This window comes from Sorex araneus, chromosome 1 (genome assembly GCF_027595985.1).
Source record: "Sorex araneus isolate mSorAra2 chromosome 1, mSorAra2.pri, whole genome shotgun sequence".
NCBI classification, from domain to species: domain Eukaryota; kingdom Metazoa; phylum Chordata; class Mammalia; order Eulipotyphla; family Soricidae; genus Sorex; species Sorex araneus.
The window spans coordinates 5,398,558-5,413,869 of NC_073302.1; the positions used below are offsets into that span (position 1 = coordinate 5,398,558).

General features: G+C 58.5%; 1 protein-coding gene across 5 annotated transcripts in view; it reads right to left on the bottom strand.

The window, feature by feature from the left end:
• The window catches only part of GARNL3 (GTPase activating Rap/RanGAP domain like 3), a 146,381-nt gene that overhangs the window by 93,456 nt on the left and 37,613 nt on the right, over nucleotides 1-15,312 (bottom strand). For all 5 annotated transcript variants that reach the window (XM_055140411.1, XM_055140406.1, XM_055140417.1 and 2 more), the window contains one exon: nucleotides 14,530-14,599. In XM_055140411.1, the coding sequence (XP_054996386.1) occupies nucleotides 14,530-14,599 (70 nt within the window). The remainder of the gene's footprint in view (nucleotides 1-14,529; nucleotides 14,600-15,312) is intronic.

Genomic DNA, 15,312 nt, shown 5'->3' on the forward strand with positions numbered 1-15,312 from the left:
CTGCTGGCCGGGGCCTCGAGAAGTCAGGGTGAGCAAGACAAAGTTCCAGACGTGCAGTGAACCAGGAGTGAGACAAACTCGAGAGGGAAGAGGGAGTCCCGGGAGACAGACGCCCCGTTCCCGTTTCCTACCTCCTCCGGACACCAGGAGAGATGCGTGGGCAGAGGCGTGGGCTGGTGACAAGGTCAGGGGGTCCCGGGCTGCAGGGAAGGTCACCAACGCCGCAGGGAGTGGGGGGAGCTCGGGGAAGACCCCAGAGCAGCAGTGCCAGGCAGAGGAGGGCTCAGAAGCGAAGAGGGGGCAGCACCGTGCCCGGGGCAGGGCAGAGCCAGAGGGGCAGGGGGGGCAGCCCTGAAAGACTCAAATTTCCTCAAGATCCAGAAGCAGGAACCCTCTGGAGACCCGCGCCAGAGCGAGCAGGTGACAAGCAAGGAGACAGCCAAAGGGGACTTCCGGAGGGACCACCCAGAGCACCTGGGGGGCTGGAATGGGACCCCCAAGGGAGAGTGAGGGGATGGGGCAGCCGAGGCAGCCTGAGACTTGTGAGCCCAAAGCCCGCAGCTGGGCACCGGCCACCACCTGAGGGGGGACCAGACCCCGCAGCCTGCAGCTGGGGGGCTCAGCGCACCCGCAGGCCCGAGAGCACCGCCACCGAGCCCAGGGGCTCTGCTGCCCAGGGTCCGGCCCGCCCCACTGCAGCACTGCACCCGGCGAGCATCAGCACTGAAACGGGGGTGAGCACTGCCTGGATGCTCCCAGCCAGTGCTCACCGTGGAAATAGCCGAGCGCAGGGAAGGAGGGGGCCTTTGCGTCCACTCAGCATCTGCAGTTGAGATCAATGTTTTGCTATGCGAGCATGACTGCTCGCTGGGCCAGTGCTCAGGAGTCCCTCCTGCTGGGGCCCGGGGTCGGCCGTGTGCAAGGCAAGCGCCGGCCTGCTGTGCCGTCACCCTGGCACTAAGACAGAGGCTCCGACGGCCACGGTCCCCTTGGGGCAAGGCTGGCAAAGTCCCATCTCAACCGTTCCCACTGCCAACAGGAAAATAGAGTCGTCTTCAAACTCTGTGTGTGTGTGTGTGTGTGTGTGTGTGTGTGTGTGTGTGTGAGAGAGAGAGAGAGAGAGAGAGAGAGAGAGAGAGAGAGAGAGAGAGAGAGAGAGAGAGAAAGACTATACCTGTATATATTCTTTTTTTTTTTCTTTTTGGGTCACACCCGGCGATGCTCAGGGGTCACTCCTGGCTCTGCACTCAGGAATTACTCCTGGCGGTGCTCAGGGGACCCTATGGGATGCTGGGAATCGAACCCGGGTTGGCCGCGTGCAAGGCAAATGCCCTCCCCACTGTGCTGTCGCTCCAGCCCAGGTTTTTTTTTTTTTTTTTTTGCTTATACCTGTATATATTCTTATGTAAATTCAGCTTCTTAAAAAGCAGTTTTCAGGGGCTGGAGAGATAGCACAGCGGGTAGGGCGTTTGCCTTGCACGCGGCCGACCCGGGTTCAAATCCCAGCATCCCATATGGTCCCCTGAGCACGGCCAGGGGTGATTCCTGAGTGCAGAGCCAGGAGTAACCACTGTGCATCGCCAGGTGTGACCCAAAAAGAAAAAAAAAAAAAAAAAAAGCAGTTTTCAAAGCCTAAATATTTTCTATTCACTGGAGGTATATCCAGCTCCGGTATAGATTCATTTCGCTACAGCTGGTGAAGTAGCAGCTGAGCGGGGGCGGGGCAGAGGTCACACGGGGCAGTGGCGAGGGGAGGGGCCCGGGCGACCCCAGCCGGGCAGGAGGGGCCACCCTCCCGGTGGAAACCTCTCACCGCGCTTCCTGGGCCGCAGAGCTGGTCGGGTGGACAGCTGGCCCCAGGCCCGTGTTCCCTGTCCGCGTGAGCCCCCCTGCACCTGCGCCCTGGGGTCCCGGGAGCTGCAGGTCCAAGCAGAGGAGGGGGTGGAGGCGGGAGCTGGGTGCAGGGGACCCCCAGGAAGTGTGGTGTCCGCTGTGGCCACGCGGGGGGGTGGGGCGCCCTGGAGGCTCCGGCGTCCTCAGCTGGCGGCTTGGCAGGGTGTCCGCTCACAGACGCCGCCCAGGGCTGGACGGTCCCCAGACGGCCGGTCAGACTCACCCCAGGGAAGCGACGCCCCAACCGCGCTCTGACACGGAGCGGGCGGGACACTCGGGGGGGCCCAGACTAGAGGCCAGCCCCAGGGCCGAGAGCGCACTGCAGCAGGGAAGCCGCGTCGGCCAAATCACCGCCTCCCTCCTCCTCACAGCCCGCCGCGACACGCCTCGTCTACTCGCGGGAAACGGAGACACAGATGGTCAGAGGGCAAGGGGAGGTCGGGACTGGTCTGTAAGGATGCGGTGAGGGTGCGTGTACAAGGCCCTCGAAGGCCCAGGCCGTGGGCAAAACCAGGACCCCTGTGGGTTCCCCCCTCCTCAGGGAGGGACACGCCAACACTCGGGACAGGCCAAGCGCGGCCCCAGGCGCGCAGCTCTCGCAGACTCAGGCGTCCACGGGGAGCTGAGCCGCGTAGAATACCAGACGCTGTGCAGCCCGCGGCCCCCCAAGCCGCGGCCAGGCCGTGCGTGACGGGGTCTGGGGGATGCAGCCGCTGTGCGCTGCTGGCTAACACAGAGGCCTGGCGCCATCGGCCCGCGTAGGGCCCAGGGCTCACCTCGGGGCCCTGGGCATTAGGAGCTGGGGGCATCAGGCATGGGGCTGGGTTGAAGTGGCGCCTCCCAGATCCTCAGCCGAGTGGGCGCCCCCTCAGGCCCACCAATACCTGCCGATGTCCCGCAGGGCCCCTGGCTGGCATCGTCGCATGCTATCCTGCATCACCGGCTGTCTGTGGGGTCAGGTCAGCAAGTGTGTCAGACGCTGCCGCGCGTCCTGCAGAGTGAAAGCCGCCACCGAGAATAACCCAGTCATCGCCGTGAGCGAGTTCTGGGTCCACTCTAACGCAGAAGCCATTATGGGATGGATGGCTCAGAGTCCCACACCCCAGGGTCCAGAGCGGCATCCCCGAGGGTCCCCCGAGCACCGCCAGGAGTGATTCCTGAGCACAGAGCCAGGAGTAAGCCCTGACTATTGCTGGGTGTGACCCCCGCAAAAAAAAATTGGAGTTCCACATCCCAGAAAGCGGTTGTTTGTCCTGGAAAACGCTGAACTCTGGCATTCTCAGTCCCCCACAAACCAGCAAAAACAGACGAGAAAGCACCTGCCCGCCCCGTCGTAGAGCAGGTCAGCCTAACGCATGCGCACGCCACGTTCAATGCGGTTCCCAAGGGCCTGGACGGGACACAGAAGGGACAAGGCAGCTTCATGTCAGCAGACACGGGCCCAGCTGGCGATTTTCGCTGTAGGGTGCTGAAGGCCTAATACGCGGATGGCCCTGGGAGATGAACGCCGGCACCTTCACCTAACAGCAGGGCTCGGGCACTTGCCTGGCTTGTGGCGGGCCTGGGTTCGATCCCCCGCACCCCAGATGCCTCCTCGAGCCCTAGCAGGAGAGACTCCTGAGTCAAGTCTGACTTAAGCACCACTAGGTGTGTCCCAAAAACTAAAATTTAAAAAAAAGAAAAGAAAAGAAAAAACTGAACTAAAGAGAAATCTAGAATTGGTTGACTCCAAGCTCCATAAAGAGGCAAAATCACTCTTGTAACAGCACAGAGACTATCCCTTGGACCGGAAAACACACAGCTGTGAGCGGGCGACACCACTGCACAGGGGCCTGGCAGACTGCGGGTCCCTAGCCAGCGTCATCACGCTACCCAGCACCCCCTCAAAGTCCAGCCCAAGCAAACACAAACCGCCCGACACCAGCCCCCCCACCCAGCCCCCAGACAGCCACGACCTCGGACATTCAAAGCTCAGCTGCCAAGAACGTTCCTGATAAACTGCTCTTTAGAGACGAGCGTGTCCTTCGCGGCCGCCCCGAGTTCGGAACAACAGAATCAGGCTGTTCCCATGCAGAAGCATCGCTGTCTCCTTCCCATACAACAGGGGCAGGGAGTGCCGCTGCATAAAACCTGCGTCATTGACACACACCGGCTCGGGCTGACCTGCAGATCCCGAAGCCCCCAGAACTGAGGACCGAGGAAGGGCGGGGGGCGTCAGAGACGCAGCAGATGGGCTGGGAGAGGTCTAGAGGCGGCCTGCGCCATCTCCCATTCAGAACGCGTCTGTCTCTTACCCACGGAGTTAAAGGCCAAGAAAAAAAATCAATAAAAGCTACAAACAATCTCATGCTTTTCCTGACGGTCTTCGATATACAGCGATGAGGAACGGCGGGCGGTGGGGCAGCCGTGCCTAGCTCAGCACGCTGCCGGGAGACCAGACTTCCAATCCATCCAGAAGAAAGATGGGACGTGTCGGGCGGACCTCACTGCCAGCCGAGGAGTCCCCCTCCTCCCAGAAGGGCCCCCCTGGAGGCTTCGTCCTCCCTTTCTTCCCTGCTTTTGACTAGCGATGCTCTAACTTCCACCAAATTGACCATGCGATGGTTCGACAGACATTTGCAAGCTAATGCTAAGCATTATACTTGGCACTAGGTGCCATGGTTTATTTTTTGTGCAGTGTGTGTGTGTGTGTGTGTGTGTGTGTGTGTGTGTGTGTGTGTGTCTGGTGGGGGTAGTGGAGGTCCTTTCTCCTCAGGAGTCCCAGGGGCTACTCCCAGTGATTATCCATCAACCAAGCCAGTGTTTCAATGCTCAGGCCGAGGAGACAGCTCTGCTCGGGTCCAGAGATGCTACAGAGCCCCGGGGCCACTTTGGCAGTGCTCTGGGGGAGAGCGCTGCCAGGAACTAACCCGGGAATGGCTGCAGGCTTAGGCACGCATAATTTTGTGGTTGGTTTGTTTCTGCCAGCGGTGCTCAGGGGTTTCTCCTGGCTCTGCACCCAGAAACAACTCCTGGCAGTGCGTAGTAGGGGACCATATGGGGTGCCGGGGATCAACCCATGGTTGGCTGTGTGCAGGGCCAGCGCCCTCCCCGCTGTGCTATGTATCTCCAGTCCCAAGACATGCATTTGAGCCCCAGCCCAATCTCTTTGGCCACGGTTCTTATTTTCAGAATTGATCACCTGTATCCTCGTGAATGGGGCTAAAACCTGCCTTCCCGCAGACTAAAGATGCTTCTAGCCTGAGCTTCTGCCGTATTTACTCTACAACGGATCGTGAGATACGCTCGGGGGTTCCCCTCTGTCCACAGCCCTTCCAGGCTGCCTGATGGCCTCGGGGCCCTGTGGATACCACGTGACCCCACTGTCCGAACCCCAGTGAACGGTCTGCCTGGGGGGGTGCTACCTCGGCCAGGAAAGTCAATCCGCCTGTCTGGTTTGGAATCTGAAATGAGGGCCACGAATGGTGAGCAATGGGGCGGTGAGTCTCGAGGGGCCATGCAAACATTTAAGTGAGCACTTAGCATGTGCCAGGTCCCGGCGGCACGCCAAGTAGGCAGATACGGTGCTCGCCTCACCTCCAACGTGGGAGTGTCATCAGCAAACCAGCAAAGAAACAGACTGGGGCGGGGGGTGGTGGTGGTTAGAAGAATGAGCAGGCGCGAGGCACTGGTGTCCAGCCTGGGGTTGCGGGGGGGGGGGAGGGGGGGGCTGGTCGGGCCAGCTGGCCGGGGAGGCCTCCTGAGCAACGGTGTCGGCGCTGAGAAGCCAACAAGGGAGACAGGAGCAACGGGGGACAGAGCTGGGGAAGACCTCGGTGTGTTTTGAGTTTTTTGCTTTTTGGGTCACACCCGGCAATGCTCAGGGGTCACTCCTGGCTCTGCACTCAGGAATTACTCCTGGCCGTGCTTGGGGGACCATAGGGAATGCCGGGGATTGAACCCGGGTCGGCCGCGTGCAAGGCCAAACGCCCTCCCTGCTGTGCTATCGCTCCAGCCCCCAGAACTCGGTGTGTTTGGGCCAGGTCTGTGCAGTGTGCGTGAGAGAGGGGGGCAGGTGGGGGCGGACAGAACAGGGACCCTTGGAGTGCAAGGGGCAGCCCATGAGGGGTGCTGGGGGGAGCACTGTACTGCCAAATCTCAGAACCTCCCTCTGGCAGCACGACGGGCCTGGGGACCAAAAGGACAGACATAAGGACCAAGAGGAAGTCCCAGAACCCCCCCTGCTTAATAGGGTTTTCCCCGTCTGGCACGGGGGCTGAGGCCAGTTCACAGGGACGGGACAGTCGCTTGGACAGACGGCGCCGGGGCAAGGGACATCGACACCAGGAGGAGTGAAGTAGCACCTGACCTAATGCCTCACGCCCAGATGGACTAAAAATGAACCAGACACCGACAGAACAGCGGCGGCTGAAGAACAAAGGGAAGGCGTCATTACACCGGACCTGCCGTGATTTGTCGGCTACAAGATTAAAAGCATCAGCAACAAGGGAAAAAAACCAGACAGACTAGACTTGACGAAAATGCAAAATCTGTTCCCGGGATCAGCAGATACTGTCCGCAGAAACCAGGGCCAACGGGGGGCTGGAGCGATAGCACAGCGGGGAGGGCGTTGTTTGCCTTGCACGCGGCCAACCCGGGTTCGATTCCCAGCATCCCCTAGGGTGCCCCGAGTACCACCAGGAGTAAGCCCCGAGCATCGTCAGATGTGACCCCCAAAGGTAAAAAAGAGAGCCAACAGTGGCGCATATGTGCAACCCCACAGGTGCAAGGGACACCCTCGCTGACACGGAGACCCGCCACCCCACAGCAACCAAACAGCCCGAATAAACGTGGGCGGGGCTGGGGCGACCCACGCTCTATTCCTGGCACTGCCGGAAAGGGAAATGAAGGAAAAACTGGAGAAGGGGTTGAGGAGCCAGTCCAGTCGTCCTTGGGGTGTCGCCCTGCAGACCCCTGAGCATTGCTGGGCTGGCCCTGGTGGCTACATCCTCGGGTTCTTACAGTCAAGAGTCCGGCCCAGTTGGCTGAACTGCCAGGAGCGGGCCTGGGGAGCTGGGCACCGCTGGGGAGCCTCCCCCACCCCTCCAGGTGGGCAGGGACTGGAATATCCCCAGTGAAAACACACAGACGGCCACAGGCACGGATGCGCTCTCGGAAGGCAAAGAACGCCAACAATGAGGAACTCTCCACACCCCGGGGCGCCCGGATTATAACAGTGTGTTCTGGGTGCTGAGCGATGGTACAGCAGGGAGGGTGTTTGCCTTGCACACAGCCAACCCCGGGTCAATCCCCGGCATCCCATAGGGTCCCCTAAGCACCACCAGGAGTAATTCCTGAGTGCAGAGCCAGGAGCAACCCTTGAGCATCACCGGGTGTGACCCAAAAAGAAAAAAATAAAGGTGTGTTCTGGGATGGCAAGAAAAACTCAGGCTTGGATAAAAACATCTTACTGAAGGGGGGAAGATACTCCCTCCCCACGTGTCATATAAAGGACTAACGGTCACTGTATATCAGGCACTCAACAAAACTCAACGACAGTGAAGCAGAAACCCCATCAGAAAATGGGAAAGGAAGAGGAATACTTCCAAGAAGAGTCCGTCCACGTGGCTGCCGATAAGCACATACAAAAGCGTTTGCCACCACTATCAGGGAAACGCAAACCCGAAACAACGAGACGTCATCTCGCGCCGGCCAGAACGACACACGGCGTAAGGACAGAAACAGCCAGTGTTGGCGGGGAGAGGCCGCACGGCACCGTCACTCACTGTGGGTGGGAACGGTGTTTGACTCAGCCTCCTGGAAAGCAGCCTGAAGACTCAAAAGTACGAGAGGAGGGCGGCCGTGACTCTAGTTCTTGACATCAAGTCCCCAAACACAAAACATTAACTCAAAAGCATACACACAGGGCCTCAGAGACAGCACAGCGGGGGGTGCTTGCCGGGAATGGGGCAGCCTGGGTTTGACCCGGGGTAATGGTGCTCCGAGTCCTCCAGCAGTGACCCCCTGAGCGCTAGGAATAAGGCCTGAGCACCACCATGTGTGGCCCCCAAAACACACACACACACACACACACACACACACACACACAAGATATAGCACACCTATGTTGCTTGTAGTGCTAAGTTCAACAGTTAGGACATGTCTGATGATAAATGAATAAAGATGTTGTAAGGAGGGGCCGGAGCAATAGTACCACGATTAGGGTGCTCACCTGGTCAAGCCTCAATCCCCGGCATCCCCGGTGATCCCCTGAGCCCGCCAGAAGTATCCCTGAATGCAGGGCCAGGAGTAAGCCCTGAGCACACTGGGCGTGGCCTAAGACCGAAATACAAAGTCAGAAAGAGAAGTTGTAAGGGGTCCAAGAGAAAGTGCCGTGAGGAAGGTTTTTGCCTTGTATGAGGATTTGATGCCTGGCATGATACAAGGCCCTGCAAGCTTTGATTGCCAGGAGCGATCCCTGGGCAAAAAGCCAGGAGTAAGATCTGAGCACAGCTGGGTGTGGCCCTAAAGCAAAAGCAAACAAACAAAAAAAGAAAATTAAAAAAAATAGTATATTTACACAATGGACTCATATTTACTTATATTTTCCCAGCCGGAAGAACTTTGGGCCAGAGCGACAATATAGTAGGTAGAGCGTTCGCCTTGCATGTGGCAGACCCAGGTTCGATCCTCAGCACGCCAAATGGTCCCCCGAGCCCCCCTGGGAGTGATCCCTGAGCACAGAGCCCGGAGTAAGCCCCCAGCAGCGCTAGCTGCGTTCCCCTCACCCCTCCCGCAAAGAAAAAGAAAAAGATGAACTCTGCAGTCTGCCGCGGCTAGGATGGGCTGGAGGGCGTCACCTCGAGCCAAAGGTCTTCAGCCAAGTAAGTGGGAGGGAGAAGGACAAACAGCTGATCCTCTGCAGCCAGCTGAGAAGCAAAACAGGGAGCAGATAATACTGAAGGATGACAAGCCCTGGTCTCCGGCTCCTGAACAAGATTACCACGCAGGGTGGGGGGTGGCAGCGGAGGGAAGGCAGAGGAGAGGGGAACTAGAGGTGGCGTAAGGCCAGTAGTGGTAGTCTGGGCACCAGTGGTGAAGCTATAACTGTACGCCAAAAGCTTAAGTGCTAACACTGTTGTAATCCCATGATTTATCACTGTAGCACTGTCGTCCTGTTGCTCATCGATTTGCTCAAGTGGGCACCAGTAACGTCTCCATTGTGAGACTTTGTTGTTACTGTTTTGGGCATATCAAATACGCCATGGGTAGCTTGCCAGGCTCTGCCGTGCGGGCGAGATACTCTCGGTAGTTTGCTGGGCTCTCCGAGAGGGATGAAGGAATCGAACCTGGATCGGCCGCGTGCAAGGCAAACACCCTACCCGCTGTGCTATCGCTCCAGCCCTAATCCTGTGACTTAAGCTATGAAAAAGATTACATTGGGGCTGGAGAGATAGCACAGCGGGGAGGGCGTTTGCCTTGCACGCGGCCGACCCGGTTCAATTCCCAGCATCCCATATGGTCCCCCGAGCACCTACCAGGAGTAATTCCTGAGTGCAGAGCCAGGAGCATTGCCGGGTGTGACTCAAAGAAAGAAGAGAAAAAAAAAAAGACAAAGATTACATTTTCTCATTGTTTTGGGGCTACACCTAGAAGTACTCAGGGCTCATTTCTGGCGGGGCGTGGGGAGCCGGGGTGGTCAGCCCCAGGCCAGGCCAGCGCCTTCACGTCCGTGCTCTCTCTCTGGCCCCTTAAGAAAGCCAAGGAAGTGCTGGTGAGAATGCAGAGAGCCGGGAATCCTGGGCTGCGAGGAGAGCGTCGGGGCGCAGTCTCGGGGGAAGTCTGTGTGGGAGCGCCTCCGAGAGTTAAAAGGAGAGTCGCCATCTGCCGTGGCAAGCCCACCCCCAGACAGGACACCCCCAGGCTCGAGAGTGGGGCCGCAAGCCCACACCTGCACACCCGCATTCTCAGCACCGACCTTCGCGTGGCCGGGACGCGGACGCATCCGTCAGTAGGGAACCGGGGAACACGCTGTAACGTCACCCAGGAGGGCCTGTGCCACTCAGCGATGAGTGGGCAGAAGTGCTGGTGCACGCGTCACCCGGGTGCACCTCGGGGACACGCTGCGTGAAACACACCAGGCGCGAGGACGGTGTCGTGGACGTGGGCGGGCAGCAGGCGCAGGGGTGGGGAAGGGCATCCAGCAGAGGAGGCAGGACGGAGACTGGACAGCCAGGGCGGGGGAGGGGGCAGAGGTGGTGTGTGTCGGGTACCGGGCCGCCGCGCTACACCGTGAAAGGCCGTGGCGCCTGCCCACCCGTGCATGGACTCCGTGCCCCTGGACCCTGTGCTCAACAGCGACAGTTTCTGGGCTGTGTGCATCTGCCCACCACTCGGCAGGACAGGGAAGCTCCTGACCTCTGGGACGGCCCCCCGCCGAGGGGCGGGCTACAGCCGTGGAAACCGTCTGCACAGCAGAGGACACAGACGAAAGCCGAGTGGAGGAAGTGGGAGAGTCCCAGAGGAAAGAGCGGCCTGGGGGCGGCCCTGGCCAGGACCCCCAAGGGGTGCCTCCTCCGCACGCTTTCCCAAACACCCCCAGCACTCGCCCTGAACGCTGCTGCCTCAGCTGGACCAAGCAGATGGTCCCTGATAGCGGCTGGTGCACGGTGCAGGTGGGACCCAGGTAGAGCGCCCCCTGCAGGCCGGAAGCTTGGGTTCCCAAAGGCAGGCTCCGACGCCAGACAGGGTGCCCAGAGACAATGAGCAAGCCGGCTGCGCCTTTGTCCCCCCATTCCTGCCCAGCACAGCGCCGGACATGGCGGGCGGGGCCTCCAGTGGCCGCTGAATGAGACCCAGGAAACAAATCAGCCCGCGTGCCCTTCAATGTGCACCCTGCAAATTTTTTGTTGTTCTTTTTTTTGTTTTTCTTTGCTTTTGGGTCACACCCGGCGATGCACAGGGGTTACTCCTGGTTCTACACTCAGGAATCACTCCTGGCGGTGCTCAGGGGACCATATGGGATGCTGGGATTCGAACCCGGGTTGGCCGCGTGCAAGGCAAACGCCCTACCCGCTGTGCTACCGCTCTAGCCCCCAACACCCTGCAAATTTATGTCCAATTTAAACCAGACTCCCAACCCTGGCCCTCCACCACGCCCCCGCCCTGCCTCGCCAGAACGGCCAAGCCGAGTTCTTCATATTCACGTCGGTTATATGGGCTGGAGCAAGAGCATGCTGGGTAGGGCATTTGCCTTGCACATGGCCGACCTGGGTTTGATTCCTCCGCCCCTCTCGGAGAGCCCAGCAAGCTATCAAGAGTATCTCACCCACATGGCAGAGCCTGGCAAGCTCCTCGTGGCGTATTGGATATGCCAAAAACAGTCACAACAAGTCTCACCATGGAGACGTTACTGGTGCCCGCTCGAACAAATCGATGAACAACGGGATGACAGTGATACAGTGATATGGGTTCCAGGCTGGGTGCGGTTACTGCTAAAATGTCACACTGACAGATTCCTGGGCGACCCCAGGACCCCCACAGAGCGTGACTTCAGGATGTCTGAGGTCATGGGGGTTTCCCAGTGACAGTTATCATTCCACGCAAAGGGAGTTAAATTCACCTCCTTTTTTTCCCTTTTTCCCAAAACTTTTTTCTTTTTTTGAGAGGGGAAATGTCCAGCGTCCAGGGGCACTGGAGGCCACTCCCAGGTGATAACGCTGCCAGCCGGGCCTGGCGTCTCAGTGCTGGGAGCCCTGGATGTGGCACTGCTGGGCCCTGTGGTGCCAGGAAGCGTCAGGGTCACTGAGCGTGCTCAGGGGCCCACACAGCGCTGGGGATCCAACCAGGGTCCCGTAGCTGCAAAGCAGGATCCCTGACGCCTGGACCCACAGAATGATTCTTTAGGGGGGTGGGGTCACATCCAGTGATGCTCAGGGCTTACTCCTGGCTCTGCACTCAGGAATGACTCCTGGCGGTGCTCAGGGGACCATTTGGGATGCCGGGGATTGAACCAGGGTCAGCCGCGTGCAAGGCAAACGCCCTCCCCGCTGTGCTATCGCTCCAGCCCCATAAAAGAATTTTGAATTCAATAATTCTCTGTTGTTCATAGGAGGGGGGCCTGGAGGGAGCGCCAGGAATCTCTTTCCTTGAAACGCCAGAGCCCGGCGTCCCGGAGAGCCCCAGGTAGAAAGCGGGGCCTCCTTCCTGCCATGGTCCTCAGCCACTCCAACCGGCAGCGTGAGGGGAGAACCAAGGAGACCCCCTCGGAGAGCGGAGCGGGCACGAGTGCTCGGGGTGCCGGGGCCCCGCGGGTGGGCTCGGAGACACGGGTCTGTGGGAGAACCGCGCAATCCCAGAACAAGAAGAAGAGGACGCTGCCCAGGCGGAAACGAGGGGTGCCAGATTCGCTGTCTGACCGGCTCGGGGCTGGGCAGCAGTGGCCCTTGCTCGCAGCTGCAGACGGAGGGCAACAAAGGGACGGTCGCTGCAAGGGGATGAGGTTACCCTCGAGCCTTAAAGCGTATTTAAAATTTGCTCTGCGATATTCCGGAAGTCGATCGCACGCACACCCATAGCGTCCCGGAGGGAACATGGGAACGAGAGGATGAAGGACTCTGGACAAGGACGGCCACCGCGGCAGTGGCTGCTGCCCCCCCGCCCCCCCCCCGCCCGCCCCATCCTCTGTGGCCAAGATGCTTCCCCTGCAGGGCTGGGCCGAGAGGCAGCAGCTCAGAAACTAACAGGAAGTGAATTCTGCAGCTGCCCCGGAGCTGGTGGGTTTGAGCCGTGGACGGGGGCAGCACCCCTCGATCCAGCCCTCCAGTCTGGGGCCACGGCTCCCACGCGGCCCTCGGGCCTGAGTTCCGGATGCCGGGGCTCCCCGAGGCTGTGCCGTGACCACTGCTGGTAAGCCACGTGCCATCACCTACCCCACAGCCCCTCTGCTGAAGGAGTGATGTGTGTGTGTTTGTGTGTGTGTGTGTGTGTGTGTGTGTGTGTGTGTGTGTCGGGGGGGGGGGTCCACACTGCGTCTTCCGGCTCAGCCTGGCAGTTCAGGTTTTCCTCTGGCTGCCAGATTTTAATCTTTCCCGCAACAGCCGGAACGGCTGGGCTGGCTGACTTACCGGCGGTGATCCTTTCAGTCTCTGAGATCACAGAATTCCCCCATTCCAGAGGCGAGAAGACTGAGGCCAAATAAAGTCCAAGATCCCTGAGCTAGTGAATGATGACTCGGAACCATATCCGGATCCCAGGCCTTTCAGCACCCCGCGTGCTGTAAGGACGTAAGCAATGACCCTGAGCGCGGGCGCTGGGCCCCGCGGCTGTTGGCGCCCTGACCACTAGGCTAACCACGAGGCTCCTCGCTGCTAAGGCCCGACGGCCCAGGCTCTGCCAGGCAGCCCTGCCCTCCGCCTCCCTCCCCTGAGGAGACCCCTGGCTGGAGGGCGGGGGCGCCCGGTGCACCTCAACTATGTGTCTCTCACAACAGACGCGTCCCCACCCTGCATAAGCACCACACTCGCTTGGCAGGACTGGTGGTCCACACGGTGGGGGTCCCCGGTGCCCCCCACCCACAGAATTAGCACAGGAGGAGTCCATCCTTCTCGGACTTCGTTCATGCTTTTGATGCCTTATGCTCTGTCCAAACTGGGGGACAGGAAAGCACCTGAAGAATAAGGACCGAACCTTTGACTAATTTTCTGTATCCAGGAACATTCAGCCCAGGGCGAGGCACAGAAGCCCAAATTCCAGTACCATGCTACTGGTACACAGCCCTGACACGATAAAAAATAATAATAATAATAATAATTATTATTATTATTTAAAGTTAATTGCTTAAGCTCTGGGAGAAAGCTGCTTCTATTGAGTGGGAGATAATTGGGTTCTGTACACATAAAGCCAAGCCACTCGTTTTGGGGGTAAACACTCAGAAATCGTAAATTTAATATTTTATTAGGGTTAAAGGACAACAAAGAAAATTTTATGAGCATGTTTCCTCCCACATTTATTCACAATGTCAGCAACTGGGAGCAAAAATCCCAATCTGTCTTAAAAAGAAGAGAGGCTATCCTATGCCTTCGTTATGCTTTCTTTAAGAGGAAGGCAGACTATTTTAAAAAAAAAAAAAATCCTAACACAAGCCCAAATGGTTCTCATTAAGGAAAATGTAGATCTCATCCCCGATATCGAACACGTATCGTCATCATCAAGACAGTCCAACCGATACACTTTCAACAGGAAACACACAGTCTGATAAACATGCTAACTTATTTATAATAGCCGGAGAGCAAAGCCATGGAAATCGGAACACGCGTCTCAATAATCCTTACGCCTCCCCAGCGAGATCCATAAACTTTGAGGAACAGCACGGGAGCCAAATGCTACTACCTGTCTGGATTCAGAAATTAGCTCATCGCAGACACCGTTCCCAGAGGGAGATGTCGAGCCCCCGAATATTTGCTCTTAGCCAGCAGGAAGACACAGACGAGAAGCGAGCGGCAACACAAACAAACAGACAGAAGCATCCGACGAGCACAGCCTGTCATGCGTTGCCTCCCGTCCGGGGCTCGCAGTGAACACACATACAACAAAAGACCGGCCGAGCGTGGCGGTGCCCGCCACCCGGGAACCCGAGCACGGACAGCGCAAACTTACCAGCTCCACAGATCCATAATGCTTCCTGCTGAAATCCCCTCGCCTACAGCCCAGGTCCTCCGAGACGGAGCTGGAACAAAGATGCTTCATCAGTATCACACATAGCGAGCCGGCCACAGGCCTCCTTGCGAAACGCAGCCCCCATCGGTGAGCAGGGCTGCTCGGAAAGGGGCCTGCCCCCCTGGTCCTCACTGCAGGGGCACCTCGCAGCGGCAGCTGCCGGCCTCAGCAGCCATGGCAGCCGGCTTCGAGGGAGCCTCGGGAGAAAGGAAGAAAACACACACACACACACACACACACACACACACACACACACACACACACACACCCCAGACAAAAACGCCCGAGTCATCCCTGGAAGTCTCGGCAATGATTGAATTAAATATTTAGTCATTTGGAATCGATTGAAATTTCCAAGGCTCCCGGAGGCTGATCATTTCGTTTCTGTCTCAGCGAAGGAGAGAGAAGCCCTGCAGTAAACTTCAGGCCAGGGACGAAGCTGGAAATGATCTTTCCAGGAAGGCAGCCTCTGTCCCCAGCCGTCAACACGAAAACAACAGCCGCCACCACCACAAACTCAGAGTATTTTTTTTTTTGATGCTCTGCGGGGGGGGGGGACCCCAAAACTTTAAACAAGAAGCACAAATGCAACTTTGAAATCCTGGTAGGCCCAGCTCCCCCCTCCCCTCCCCTCCCCTCCCCCCAGCCTCCTCCCGCCCTTCCCGCATCCCCCCTTCCCCGGCTTCAACTTATAATTCTGCAACAGGAGGGTCAAAAAGGACA